This window comes from Apostichopus japonicus, chromosome 12, assembly GCF_037975245.1.
Source record: "Apostichopus japonicus isolate 1M-3 chromosome 12, ASM3797524v1, whole genome shotgun sequence".
NCBI lineage: Eukaryota > Metazoa > Echinodermata > Holothuroidea > Aspidochirotida > Stichopodidae > Apostichopus > Apostichopus japonicus.
This window is the reverse complement of record NC_092572.1, coordinates 12,834,327-12,850,344: the sequence shown is the minus strand read 5'-3', so window position 1 is coordinate 12,850,344 and position 16,018 is coordinate 12,834,327. Positions and strand designations below refer to the sequence as shown.

At 37.4% G+C, this 16,018-nt stretch overlaps 1 protein-coding gene and 1 long non-coding RNA gene across 10 annotated transcripts in view; one reads left to right on the top strand and one right to left on the bottom strand.

The window, feature by feature from the left end:
- The window catches only part of LOC139977083 (rho guanine nucleotide exchange factor 11-like), a 177,320-nt gene that overhangs the window by 133,472 nt on the left and 27,830 nt on the right, over positions 1-16,018 (bottom strand). For 8 of the 9 annotated variants that reach the window (XM_071986119.1, XM_071986120.1, XM_071986108.1 and 5 more), the window contains exons 3-4: positions 11,859-11,972; positions 9,164-9,213 (exon numbers count right to left, since the gene is read on the bottom strand). In XM_071986119.1, coding sequence (XP_071842220.1) covers positions 9,164-9,213; positions 11,859-11,972 — 164 coding nt within the window. The remainder of the gene's footprint in view (positions 1-9,163; positions 9,214-11,858; positions 11,973-16,018) is intronic. The other variant, XM_071986111.1, reaches the window with a different exon arrangement.
- Positions 4,430-7,587, top strand: LOC139977614 (uncharacterized). Its single transcript, XR_011796612.1, has 2 exons — positions 4,430-5,390; positions 5,948-7,587. It is a non-coding gene; the product is annotated as an uncharacterized lncRNA (long non-coding RNA).

Below are 16,018 nucleotides of genomic sequence, written 5' to 3'. Positions count from 1 at the left end.
TCTGTGTGCTTTTCTCTTCTACAAATCCAACGCCAATCCCCAGAGCCTTCCATAGTCCATCCAACACTGAATTAGCCATTATCGACAACGGGCAGAAAAAGCTATGACAATGTTGATTTAAGCAATGTAGGATAAGATCTAGGTCAGCCGGCTTACGGACGTGGATTGCACGACACCTCGCAGCTAACAGAGAGGAGGAACTTCATCAGATTAAGAGACGGGGCTAGAGAAAGAGCAGCCATCTCGATCTTGACGTTATCTATAGACAGACGAACGGCACTAAAAGCATCTTCAGGAATGACAAGACCGAGCCGCTACTCAAAATGATTTGCAACGAACTGTCATTTATCGGCATATGATTCTGTCCTCCTTCAAGTGACATGAACCTCGTTTCGTTTGGTTAGCACTTTTCCCTTTTCTTTTTATCTGTTTTCTTCCATGTTTTTGTTTTTTATTTATTTCTTTCTTGCCTTCTTTCTTGCCTTCTTTCTTGCATTCTTTATGTATCGTTGATTTATTTCTCTTTATTGCACAGTAAATAGCTTTGTCGAAATGCATTCCGCATAATTTATGACGGATGGATTTTTCATTATCACATGTTTTTCCAGATTTGCAGTAAAGGAATGATTGATCAGCACTTCATCGCAACACTAAAATGCTATACACTAATTAGCATACTGCTTTATCATGCAAAGATTGTATAGCGGGTTTACATAGGGATCATAATTACTTTATTATTTGAGACAGAATTAACAGACAAAATTCACAGACTTCCAAACTGCTCCACAGAATATGAAATTAAATTAAATTATTCCCTGGACAGATACCCAAATGGGCAGCTATAAAACAAATTCACTGACCAGAATAAAAGTCACAAATATAGCTATAACATCACAACACAAAACACTATAGCAAAATGGGCAAATTGCTATATATATACAGGTGCAAAGAAAGTATATAAATATACATAGCAGTTTTTTTTATCATAGAAACCATGTAGTATTTTATACGAGACAAAATTAAAAAGAATAAATTTATTCCCTCTGCAGGCATTAACAGTGTCATTGAAGAGATGATAGAGCTAAAGTGATAAGGTTATCTTAGCTATAAGTGATAAGGTGGTGAGGAGACAGGTAAGCAAGGTGGTTTCAGTGCTTCTATATTTTCATATTTTTCAATTTCAATTTTTGTCCCCCGACACTTTGCAAATTTGTTATCACACGTATGTAAACAGTAACTGAAAGGTGTTCATAATTAATTAATTAAAATAATGTTTTGGTTTTTTTTATTTGTAGTTGCTTGTTTGCTAAGAATCACTGTAATAGGAAACTGAAATTCACTGTAATACAGAAATTCACAGCTTTCTTTTTCCTTTTTCTTTGTAGTTGCTTGTTTGCTTAATAGAAGCAATGTAAGAGGAAACTGAAATTCACTGTAATACTGAAGTTCACTGCACCATTCAAACGCTACCTAAACTAATCTAACTCTACGATGCTCTGAAAGTTTACATTTTCATTTGGACTTTGGTTACAAAAAAAAAAGAAAGGAAACACTCATTCTGAAGTATGGGAGGTCAAAAAAAAAATACACAAAAAAGGAAGGAAATTAATTATCTTTAAAGTAAAAAAAAAAAATGAGACTACCAGCTAGGAAAATGGAAGTTGATGAGAAAGGGCTGTTATCTATTTTCAAACATACTTGACCTAAAAGCAGGTCAAAAAAAAAAAAAGCCTAAAACCAACAAATATTGCCTTTCCTGTACAAATTTACTGAAAGAGGTAAACTTGTCAGCAAAAGCACTTCAATTACGATCTCTTCAAACGATCGATAAAGCCAGCTCTATTGAAAGTTGTACATAATTTTAGAGAAAGTTTTATAGTGAGTGTTGTTATGTAGGTTTATTACATTAAATGCCAATACAAAAATGCACCCCAGGTAAAATCTATTAAAGTTGCACATATAGGGAAGCTCTGTTACAAAAATGTTTTCCATTATTACAAAAGTATTTCTGGCAACTTTAATTGTGTGCGGGAGAATTTTAAATATTGCGATGCATTAAAAAAAAAAAGGGTCACCCACATAAAGGACTATCAATTGTTTGGAAGAAAACTAAAATTAGGTCTGCACCTACACATGAACACAGTTCTAATACAAGTAATCAGTATTAGAGAGATAAACTACCCTCATCAAGCAGCCAGCATGTTATGTTGTATGTAAGGGAAGCTACACAGTTAATGACATGATGCTTACACATTTGGTTGAAATTGTTCGAAATGGTCATCTAGTCAAAGTTTTAACTTATGTTACATTTTTTTCTTTACTCATTTTCAAGGCCCATTTAAGATGGGACAACCATTAAATCGCTTCTGCTTTAAATGAATACTACAATAAACTGAACCGTCACAAGAAGGAACCCTTTAGTCATAACACCCTTAGCAAATACCCACCACCACTTGAAATTGAAGACTCTGAAGTACATGTACACAAGTCCACAATGCTTACATGGCCTTATGTAAATCCCAAAGGCTTAACTTTGAACTCCACAATATCTCCCTCAATTTAAATGCTCATTAACTTTGAGATTTAGTTTGCAAAGTCTCCTAATTCCCCAGACATAAGAGTACTAAAAGTCATAAACCAGTGCAAGCTCTGTTTATTTTTGCGAGTTTTTTCTTTTCTTCTTAAATGCCAAAATACAAAACAAGACTTCACCAGAGTATATCTGATTTACGGATTGAGAGAAAACCCTATCTGAAACTTACCACAAGTTCCAACAAACATTTTTCAGGTGTTTAAACTTCTTTTTTATCGGTTGAGCAAGGTAACACTAGAGTTTCTTAGAGTTATCTACCACTAATATATGAACATCCTCTGGACTTTTCTTTCAACTGATTCAGTAAATTAACTAAAACAAAGTTTTGACTTCAATATGATTCTAATAAATTGTTACCTGGTATATTTCATTCTACACCAGTGCCCTGAAACTTTAAGATAAATCATGCTTTAAAAGTACCAATGCCTTTTTTACGTAGCGGACCACTTCGATTATCCCAACTAGTGTTTGACACGAAACGAATGCACACATTTTTATACGATGTAAAACCGTCAAATGGAACCTGGATTGGGTGCGTGGTTTACAAGGAAATAATAGAGTACAGAAGGTATAACAAATTAGGCCAGTGTCTCCTTAAAAGTAGTTTCTGGCCAGAGTCTCCTTAAAAGTAGTTTCTAGTGTTTTCCCCTTGTTGTTATTTTTAATATTTTTGTTATTAATTTTTTTAAACTTTCCTTTAAAACTTTCCTTTGATGGTTGAGTATGGAACTACGAGTCTGATACAAATATGGAGTAATCGCATCGTTCCAAACGCTATAATTCCTTCGAAAAGAAAAAGTGGCCAGAGTTAGGCGACGTTCATTCTGATCATCTTGTAAATGTTTCAGTTTTAATATCTACCGAGACATCTGTTCGTACTGACAGCGACAAACGCAGCCACTCTGCTTGGATGCACATCCGTCGTCGCAAGTGACAGACCAGCCAAGCATTTTATATTACTCTTTTTTCTTCTTTTTCTTCTTTTCCCCAACCCTTCAGTTCTTGAAACTGAACACTATTTGATTAATTCAGGTGGCACCTTTTTAGAAGATCTGTTTATTAAAGCTGTAAAAGCTAAAACAGACAAACCTCTACTGGTGGCTAAATAATATCGCGCGGTTCACCAAACACTGGATCGGCTTATTCTGTAAAAGCCGAGAGGAACGCACGTCGTCGTCGTCGCATCTAATGAGGCTTTCATGATCAACTTGGAAAGGCTTAATGCAAAATACAGGCGGTAGGTAGCCTCTTGGAGGTCATCAAGTCTTACCCCCAAATATGCTACGAAAACAATGGATGGTCACTTTACTGTTCACAATTGAAAAAAAAACAGTTTGTTGTCACCCTTTAAAAAGTGTTACCTCTCACAGAGCCATTTTTAATTGCCTAATATAATTTGTCTCCTTGTCTGGGAGTGACTTTTGAAAGGGTCAACACTTCCAGGAATGTCCTTATGAACTCTTTTAGTAATAAGTTTAAAACTGCTAACGATTGAGGCATTTTGGTGACCCTATGAGCCAACAATGTCAAAAACAGCCACAACACAAAGAATTTAGCAAAACACGACAGATTAGACTCAATGACAATGCAGAATGTCACAAAAATTAAATTTAAAAGGGAAAAACAGAAAATGTGTTTTTCAAAATTAAATCAAAATGGAAATTTTTAATTTTCAAACATGCACTTGCTATAGTATCAAACTCATCTTTTCTTGAAAAGTTATTTTATATTAAGTTTCTTTTCTGCAAGCAGGTTTTAAAATTGAACTGGGACTTTTGTTTCTGTCAAATGCCCTGTTTAGAAGTGTCACCCCCCCTCCCCTTCCCTACCCTCAGCCCATAATCTTTCTTTACCTTGTCTGAGGGCCAAAACAATGAATATCACCTTTAGTCAATAGGTAATTCCTAAATCATGTCAGGGGTGGGAAGAGAAGCCAGATGACCCTATGACACCCTGTAACTACCTCCTAACAGCACCAGGTGTAATATACTATGAATAACCACCGTACAACACTCATTCTTAGTAAACAATTCCTTATGTGTTATGACATTGTGCCTATGTAAACCCATCATTTATCACTGCTGCAATTGTATGCTCAGAGTGTGGATTTAGAGGCAGTGTACAGCATTACAGGTGGTGAGAATGGGCCAATAGTACAGTAGGGTAAGAGGTGGAGGAAGCGGGCCATAGGAACAGTTGACCTGACAGTGACCTTTTGGGGTTTCAGCATAAGTAGAACTTACATGTTAATAGGTCATTAAAGGCGGGGTAAATTGTAAATGGTATTCTGGTCATTGGAGACTATACAGACAAAATCTGTGGAGGTTTTCTGGTGGACGACCAGTTGTTTCATCAAATTCGGATTGCATTTTAAGTAAAAAAAAACACAAAAAGGTATAATGGTAAATTGGTATCTTCCACAACATTGGTATTCTATTAACTAACCAACACAGCTCTCCTACAATGTACATATTGGTCTTTATTTTACTACATTTTGGGGGGCAACCAAATTTGCTGTTCGGACTGAAAAAAAACCTACAAATTTTCATGTTACTAATACATTTTGTTGTGTATAAATTAAACTCAGGACTATCAATATCTGAGCAATAAGTTTGAGTCTCAAAATCTCAAGGAATTTTAGGTTTTGATAAGTCTAAGCAAATTTGAGCATGCTAAAATTTCAGGCAGTACTGACTGTCATTAGGTATTCTATACCACAGTTGATATGACATTTAAAGCTGACCCATATTTCCTCAAATTTTGCCACCCTAAAATGACTCAATAATTCGGCAAATAGGTAAAGTTCCTTGCTTAGGTGGAGCGTAGCGTAACCTAGCAACGGTAAACAAGGTAACGCTACGGGGTGGCCTAACAAGAAAATGCAAGCTGAAACGTGGGGAGGAATAGGGCGGGAACCTAGGCAGTTTCGCGGAACTGCTAACCCCGCCGCAAACCAACCCGAGGAGGAAACGCACTACGAAAACAGTCCCCAAAACCCTCCCTTTTTGACAAAAAGGATACTTATCGGTCAGGAAAAGACTGTTAAACTTCTAAAGATCCGAAGCTAAAAAACTTCCGGCGATCGTCGAAGAAAACCAAGACAATTTTCCAAGGAAACTATCCACAAGAAAAATATGCGTGTAGGCACTTGGAATGGTAGAATGAAAAAGGAGGAGGGACCGGAAGGTGGGTCCGGTCATAGAGGGCGCACAGTGTTATTTATTTACCAGGACTTTATAGGCACGGTAGAATGAGGTGCTAAGGTTGTGAGGAGACAGGTAAGCGAGGAGCGAAGTAAATCCATATTTCCTCAAATTTTGCCACCCTAAAATGACTCAATAATTCGGCAAATAGGTAAAGTTCCTTGCATGTAGTGTTGAAGGTGTTACTGCAACTTGCTAGGTTGTTTGACATCTTTTGCCATGAAACAAACATTTCCACAATTGTTATTGAATGAATTGATACGCCTGAAAACTACTGATTTAACCATACTTGGCAAGAAAAAACCAATACAAATAGTTTGCAAGGATCGAGCAAAGTTTCTGGAGTGACTCAGATATGGTGATGTAATTTTTCTCACTTGGAAATCCTTGATCATTAATGATTCACAAACTAAATTGTCAGTAATGTGCTATATATAATTGATAATGTTATTTTACTATTGATACCCAAACTCATTAATGATGCAATATGCCTTATTACCACACTCCCTATCTACGTATCCTCTTACAATAACAATTTTTTATATCAATTTGAGAAAACAGACTATTTTCCATATCATCACCGTGAATGTCAACATTGCAAATTGGAATATGAAACAAATTTCTGCTTCACACATTTTGCGCAGTGTTTGTAAAACTATATATATATATATATATATATATATATATATATATACATATATATGAACAGTTACCTGCAGCTTTTCTCCTGCTGGCAAATTTTATGACTTTAAATACATCTGGAAGTTAATTCATGCATTCTTATATCAGGTATGCCAGAGGCGTGTTCATTCATGTGGCAAGGGGAGGCGTCTAAAATGATCAGAATATTCCAATAAACTGAGCAGGATTTGTTCTAATGTGTGGATACAGCTAACGGATTAAAGCAACACAGTATCATCATATTGGTCTCAGAGATATAGAAAGCTTTCAAGACTTACACCGACAAAAGATATCTTTTCGGAACGCGACTTATAGTTCAGTCTGTTGTATTAATGTAAATGTAATCTTTAATAACTCCCAATGGTCTACTACCGACAGAAAAGATGAACATTTTGAAAGGAATACAGAATGTATCCAATTGGTAGATTGGTGATATTAATAAAAATTAAAAAAAGTTCATTTTCCAGTTTGTTTCTTATTATCTGCAAATTGCTCACAAAATGAAAAGGCTCAGAAATAATTACAAGGTAGGAATATAGAGGTTGTTGACGATTAAATAAAAATTATACTTCTGTCCCAATTCTGATAGAAAACATCAGCTGTGTAAATGTTGAACTTATAAGTATATATATTTTTTGTATGTTTGTCTATACAGCATGGGTTCTCAATGGGTGGCATTTCCACTCACAATGTTACACAAATCGAGACGATGGGGTCCCTTAAGGCCTGGCGCTGGGCCACCTCCTGAGCCTACCCTACACATTGCTCAATTTTGACACAGTGAAATTTTGATTCTGTCTGGCCCCTTTTGCTACGACTGACGTTTTTCTCTCGCCCTCGTTGAAAAATTAGCTGAGAATCCCTACTATACAAAGTAGCAGCCTTTCATTAGATGCAAAAGTTATTTGAACAAGCAGCATGTTTTGAAGTGTACAGGTCCCGCAAGGTGGAAGGCCTTCAAGAGATTTGGACGGCACCATGTTGTAAATACACCACACTGCTTTGAACATGGAATGGAACTCTCAAATATGGTGAGGAGATATTTTATGTCAAACTGGTACTATCACATTTCATCTATCTGAGGGAAGGGATATTTTCTTTAATTGAAAATACTCTCAATTCAAAGCTTAAAAACAGCCTCTTTGCCTACAAAATCTCTTAGGAAATGATATTCGATGCCAATTTACAACTCCCCCCCCCCCCCCCCAAAAAAGCTATAATTTTTTTTTTTAGGTTTTCAAGCATGGATTCCCAAGAGTAAATTAAAAACTCTAAACTATGTCTCCAAAGATGGAGCATACAAATGTGAGCTTCAGATTTCAATAATTAGGAGATCTTCCATTTATCATTACTGACATAATAGGACCATCATGAATTATCACATGATTATTTGGATCTAGTTTATGATGAATTACACTTCAAACCGATATATATATCTTCTGAATGTACTGCATCTACATATCTACTCATCCGAAGTCTTTCGGAATTGATTATATGAAAGGGGAGCTAATTGAGCTCGGCACGGCATGATTCGCCGTTTCCCCATAAAAATATGATCAACCGATAAAAATCCACCCTTGGTCTAACTTTGTGTACAGAGCAGATGTGAAGCTAAGGGGGGAAAAAAATTTGCTAAATTGTTTCATGTCAATGTTACTTCTACTTTGGGCAATTCTACCTGCATAAATAAGTATGGCTTAATGGTTTAGCAAAGCAACAGGGATTCACAATTGTAATGTCTAAGACTGGCATTTTTGCACAAATAATGAAGAGACTGTAAATCTAATCAACATAAAGGATGATCAGGATATAGGCAGGGAGTTGGTCACACCGGGCAGCTGCATCAAGCAGTTCTGAATGCCCCCAAACACAAATAGTATTTTATTCATATCTGCATTTTCTGCATTTTTGATGATTAAATTTTAACAAATTTAACCATTTACCAAACTATGGGTGAATACTTGGCACAGAGGGTAGCTCCACAATAGGAAAAAAAATCCATTTGCCATCTGAGCATACTTCATTTGCCAAAATTTGTCCAAAGGGGAGATGGATACCCCACTCCTTAGACCCCTCCCCCAGGATGTCGACGGATGACACTACTCCACAAATCCACCACCGGCACTCAAATATTCCTGAGCACATCCCTTGTATATATTCATTCTCCAAAGAATGACATAACTGCTAGATTCTGTACAAATGTTGCCTGAAAGAAATTAGTATGTGTTCTCCCTTACAATCCCATCAAGAAACCCTCCCACCCGCCCACCCCCCCTCCCCCCACCCACTCCAACTCCCAACACTTGCTAAAACCTTAACCTCAAAGTCAGAAATGTTTCTTTATTAACAATCTCTAATACCATTGTTTTGTGAGTTGACTGAGACAAATGGCACATGCACAAGTACCACTGAAAGTCTGAATAACTGACTCTGAAGAATCATAAGCATCTGGGTCGTCAGGGAAAGATTTTTGGGAAACACTGCCCTGGGTATTTCAAAATGCCATTGGAGCATAAGGAAGTGACATTATATTCCAAACTTCACTGATGCCCCCATTTAATGCCTCTAGAATACACAGTCAGTGATCTAATGATCTTGGGAGACTGGCATCTTATGTTTGCTGGCAGATACCTTCACTCCTGGGAGTATGTAGATCTTGGACAGTTCTGCGGAAAACAAAACTTACCTTGATAATTGTGTCCCCTTCTTGTACCCCACCTTTGCTAGCAGGACCGCCTACAATGGCAAAGAAGATAAGAGATATGTAAGTAGAACAGTGAAATATTCCAAAACTTACTGGTTTGGATAGTTACGAGTGATGAGCTTACCTGTCTCCCAACAACCTTAGCACTCTCATTCTACCATGCCTAGAATGAACTGGTAACCTTTTGACACTGTGCGCCCTGAATGACCGTCCCATCTGGTCAATGCCCTTCCTACTCATTGTACCACCGCATAGTGCCAACATCGATCATTTTTTGTGTGGGTTATTTTTCGACTGAATTTGATCGGAACGGTTTCCTTGGACTCTTTATTTGCCATAAAACTGGAAACAGGAGTACATATTACCAGTCATGGGCAGCCCGATTAGTACAGTACCGCCAATAAGTAACTTGGTATAGATTAGCGCGATTCAGCGCAAAACGCAGCTTAACTGTAATTAACCCCGCTCCAAATAAAGGAACGCTACTTTCCCCGCACTCCAAATAAAGGAACGCAAATTCCCCGCGCTCGCTATTCACCACCGACACAATGGGAGTGAACCGATCAATACAACGCTATTCATAGCGTGGAGGTAGGGCTGGGCGATATTTGCTTTTTACCGTCACGATAAATAGTTCAAAAGTTATCGCGATATTTCGATATTTACGATAATTTCCCCCAACAGAATTAGCGTAAATGTCGAGCTATGAGTGGACGAAGAAAGAGAGATATATGGAGGGGACATTCAAAGAGAATATCTGAAAAACCTTACGATATTTTTCACAAATACTGATGCTTAGATAAGTGCTTACTCACTATCAACGAGCCTCCCCGAAATTCGCTCCGCTTACGTAAAACTTACATGTATATATATATAACACGTGGAAAAACCCGAGTTTTTACACACATAATTCCCACTGACATTGGTCACAGAACATAAGTAGGTCATCGACATTCGAACTTGGCAACTTGCCCAAGTTCATCGCACCATGGGAACGACACAACACATTGAACACAATGTTACATTTTCCCGCCGTCTGAACGCCGAGTGTAAATTTGGTGTAATATGCAAATTATGAATGGAACTGTGCTGCGCGAGTAAAACTTGTTTTAAACGAGAATCTGGTTTCGTGTTGAAGGGGAAAGCCTTTCTTATACATGTTTATTTTATTCCCCGATTGTTCTGGTTATCAAAAGTAATAAAAAGCAAGAAGGAAACTTCGTGCCTTATCCTTTCGGGGTAACATATCATTTTTAGTAGTAACATCAGGCCTTGTGTTTTTTGTTGACTTTAGGCTAGGAAACGTTGCACTGATTTATAGAGTACTCGGTGCATTGGATATTGTTCGCTGTTTCGCTATGTATAGACGTTCCACTGACAATCGTTTCTTGGCGAGTTGCCAAGTTTAACTAAGAACAAGTGTTTCACGCACTTTGTAAGAATGTTGTACATTACTGTAGCATGCAAATCATCAGACGACAGCCTGCTGTACCAATGATTTTCCTCGTACAGGTAAAATGTGAATTCCTTTTTTTGGGGATTTATTGGTCAACTATTTTGGGCACATATTTTGCGCGGACATTTGTATTGTAGGTTGAATTTAAACAATTTAAGATACATGCTTAACACTATCCCTTCTCTTGACCGAGTATAAACCTTTGGTCTTCCTTCTACCAGCGACGATCGATATTCTTTTGTTACCGGATTGGAAGGAATTAAGTAGGATTACAGCCATTGACCGTCTGACGGTAACAATGAACTTCACACTTCTAGCGGGCATGAATAGAATTAGGGATGCCTTCCGACGGAATCTGCGCTCTAATAAACAGTTCCCGCAATTACCCGCATTTTAATGCGGGTTTTAACAAAAGATAGAGCGCGGTTAAATGCACTGAGCGCAAAAAAAGAGCGCGATTTACCAAGTTACTTATTGGCGGTACTGTATTCTTTTTTGTCTAGGGAAGGGTTTTGAGACTGTTTGAGAAGCAGTCCCCCCCCCTGGCCCATTCCATAGAAGTGTTGCAAATTGCTACCGTTAGTTTTTCTGCCCTTTTCCCTCCATACATTGCATGTTGTAGTTCGGTGTTATTGCATTTTTGTACTTCCCTCTTCTAAACATTCCTTTTGTTAGGAACAGTGAAATACAAATCTTTAAACAGAAAATGTCGAGTGTAAATGTTAGGTCTACGCTCATGACAAGTCCCAAAGGTATTTACAAAATAATAAATATGACTAAATCATGAATGACACACTGACTTGTGAATTTTAAATGAATCTCAAAAGACAAAAGAAATTATTGGGTACAACAGGATTTGGATCAGTGACCTCTGGATCACAAGCCTTGTGCTTTACTAACTGAGCCATCTAGCCTTTAGTTGATGGTGATCCGTAACAGTAGCAGAGATTGTCACCAGATAAATATATACATTCATTGAGTACTATAACAGTCGAGTGCTACAAGGGGAGCACGTCATATGACCTTCCATGGTTGGTACATTTTCGTACTGTAGCGTGCTCCTTCCCAGGACAATATATATTTGATAGTGACAGGTGGATATGGGAGCACTGTGCTAAACATGTTACTAGTTCCCTTCAGACATGGTGTCGATGTTGTGAGGAGACAGGTAAGCTGAGAAGCGCAGCAAACAGAGATATTTTACTGAAGTAGTATACTGACCTGGCTTGACGCTCTGAATCCGGACTGGGTTGTCTCCGCTTACGGTTAGGCCGTACCCTCTTTCATCCCGCTGGACGATGACACATCTTTGTGTCATTAAAGCATCAGAAGCTGCTGTAACGCAAACAAAGGACAGAAGTAAATACGTACGTAATATTATGCAACAGGTCAGACGAATGGTACACCGGGTGTGGTCAAAGATTTCACCATTCGTTCGGTCAAGCATTTGTAGCTGTATATGGCATTGGTAGAATCCTTTGCACAATTTGCGAAATCTAAGGAATTTGACATTTGTTTACTGCTTCTTTTCTCAAGAAGAGGATTTTTTTTTTTTGGCAAAAAGAATTTTACATATTCTCACATATTCTCATATTGGTATATATGGGCACCAAACGCTTGCTTTGTCAACTGCTAGATTCATATTTTTACCTACTTAACTGAACAGTGCTGTCTAAGATATTGTTTTCTTCCATCCTAATTGATACCAAGGAAGATATTCATTAATTAACATTATTTAAATTCATTGTTGAATATTCAGCATATGTCATCTACATATTAATTACCCTGACAAAAAGCAATTGCATGTGGCAAATACATGTAATCAATATTTAAATCCATCTACTCTTGAGTAAACAGATGTTTTGTTTCATGTTTTTTTTTTTTTGCTGTAAAGCATTTTTTATGTTCCTTAAAAAGTTGACTTAAATACATGTCCAAAATTTAGAATTTCCTGGAAAAATCACCTCAAAGCACTGCAATTACACTAAAGTAAGCTCACTGCTGGTCTTTTAATAAAACTAGACCTCTTGAGTAACACCTCAAAAGTCAAAAGAACAGATTTAAGTCCTTGTTTGTCATGCCCTTTGGATAATAAATGAGTACAGTTGAGGGGGAAGTCTTTCTGTGTGCAACACACTGTATAATTACAGATACATACAGCTCAATCTCTATAGTGTAAACTCTATAAGCTATAAACTGTGTCAATAAAGAACCTCAAATTTACAAGGACACAGTTTTCATGCAATCAAATCAAACTTGGAAGTAATATTTTGATTTGGTGGTCAATGAAATGACCTCACTCTGTCTGTACACTTTGTTTGAAATCATTTTTCATTTCACCAGTGGCAACAAAAAAAGAAAAGGAAAAAAAAGGGGGAAAAAAAGAGTTTGTGGTTACACTTGACTTAACTTCTCAAAAGGTGAATCACTTGACCTTCAGATTTCAGGGTCACAGAATGTGAACACCAATTTAACTACTGTGAGAGGCATTGTGTATATATATGTGTATAGTATAGGGAATGAACAGTATATACTCAAGCTGTGATGTCTTCTGTACATGTGCACTACTGTACATAATATATTATTGAGAATGTAAAAAAACAATCTTTCCAATATCTACATGGCACTTAACTGAAAACATAAAAAGAGTACAGGTTTTTAAATGACCTTTTCATTATTGTTCATTGGTTTCTAAAAGGTGTGACAATTTATACATTCTGTACTCAACTTATAATAGTACACACACACACATTCATACTTTCACTATGACACAATGAGAATAATACTGTACATAGTGTCACACAGTATATAAGCTTACAATAGAGGTATTAAGCACTGGGTATTATTGCTGTACACAATAGTAACCACTAAACAGATTATAAGTAGTATACTGAGTCACATTACAGTACAGTACATGTCTATATATACAGTACACATACATATCCATGGGTACTTCAATCAACTTTAACTGCAAACATCTGCTCAGATTCAGTTTCACCAAATAGTAAGTAAAACGGGGACGGTCCCCAAACTATGGGATGAGAGCCAAAAAGAGACTGCAAAACAAATTTTCAGATCTATTTCCATGCAGACATCTGAAAATATGTCTACAGTTTTTGGACCTTGCTGAAAAGGATGAATTTTTTTTTACTGTCGAGACCTTAGTTCAAGCTACGTTACATTCTGAGTAACCATTCTAAGGTGGGTACAGTCTTCATGAAGATCCTGAGCCATGGGCCTACAAGTTTGCGGACCGCTGTAGTAAAATACTTAACATAAGATTGTATTTCAAAGCACTAAAACATCCTAGCACCGGACCTCTTTGATCTTATCACCAAGTGAAGTTTAACAGAGGATACCAATTTAAGATGATCCTTAACAGACACACCTTGTAGTATCTATACCATAGAGTATCATATATCCCTTTGATATGATTCTTAACATATGCTTCAACCTGAATAGAGATTCTTCATATTCATTTAACAGACGGAACTTTCAACAACGCTGAAAATTGGCTCGAAGTATATCTAAAATATATTAATTCATTTCCACATATATATGGAGAGGGTGCAATGAAACATTAAAATCTCGCAGTCAGTTGAATTGCTCAGGGAGTTACAGTATAAAGATCTCTTGAAGTTTGACTACTTGGCCATTACTTGGCCGCTGTGATTATCTTTTCTCTTTTTTAGTTTTAATTTCCCTCTCATTCTCTCTTTTTTTTTGTTTTCTTTTGATTTTTGTGTGTTCTCATTACAGAACTATTGTATATATCAAACATGTAACCACCCACTAAAAGTGTACATAAGGGGGCGGAAACTGATCCCCAAAACCCCTCCCTATGCAAAAAAGGATACTTATCGGGCTGGGCACGACTGGTGAAGCAACTTTAATATCCAATGGATTAAAAAACTAGAACACTTTGAACGGATTCCATAGAAAATAATCCTGACGAAAAACGTACGATGCTGGCACTTTGAATGGTAGAATGAGAAGGAAGGACATTGACTGCAGGAGCCAGTCATAGAGGGCGCAGTGTTAAAAGGTTACGAGTTCATTGTAGGCACGGTAGAACGAGAGTGCCTAGGTTGTGGGGAGACAGGTAAGCGAGGAGTGAAATAAACGTGTATATTATGAAGAATTGGTTGATGATGACAATTTAAATATGGGGGTACTTTGTTTCCCAGTTTTAATTAATTAATTTGTACACCCATCATAATAAAACATTACATTCACAACTTATGCCTTCTATAGAATTCATAATCCAGGTTGGATTATTATGTTTTACAAAGAGCTCATTTTACTTCCTGCTTACCCCTGGGACTGGTACCTCAATATATTGCGGTTACGGCGGCTGCCGATGGCTTACAGCGAACACGTCCAACCTTTTACCCAGTAGACAAAAAGCCCAACGAACCTTGTACATGGATCAATGGGCTTCTAATACAGACATGTCCTTGCATTCATTTACACAAGTGTCGAAGCCAAGAAAAAAAACAGGTCGAGAACATGACAAAAGAGTGTTTTCTCACCTTACCAGATCTCCAATCAACTTTGGTTTAAAAATATATCGGAAAATTCAGGCTGTATGGACCGAGGAGATCGTGACATGATGTAAATACATGGCATGAAAATAAAAGGGTCAAGTCCCTGGATGGGTAATATTGATAGCGATTCTGGGTATGTATAGCAATTTGGATAGATTAATTTGATTAAATCCTTTTGAGGACATAGGAACAAAAAAACTATAATGTGTGACATTTCCACGTAAACAAAACAGAGAAAACAGAAAGAGAGCTGGACGGATCGTGGATGTGGCTAACACCTTGCATCATAGTGAAATTGCATAGATGTCTTATTATACATATGGCTGGCAAAATTGCAATCTGAGCTGTTGAGATAAAATGTGTAGGATACTAGCTTACAGTATAAAGTGGAATGGAATGGAAGTTTTTTCTCCTCCATCAAATGACTTTTTTTTTTAGCTTGGGATGGGTGGAGTCTCTGGTGTCAGATGGGGGAGGGGGGTGGGGGTTGAGGGAGGGGTTGCAGTGCTCAAGTTTCCAGTCAGTATATATAAGGTAGATGAGGAAAATGCACATGGAGATGGGTAAGAACGGAGCATAGTTAACAGAGAATGACAAGCAAATTTGAGGATGGGGACGGGCTAGGAACCTTGGTGGCTACATTGCTTGTGAGGTTCAACTCGTTGACCAGGGATGGGACAGACACTGAGGGGTTTTAGATAGCTAGTATAGAAGGGATCCTCTTTGGATGGGTGGTGCCCAAAAATTTGTCTCTCTTTACCACTAAGGCTCCTGATTACTGTTTGATTTTTAGACATTTCCTGCTTCCATCTGTAGAAAATAATCGGTCCATCG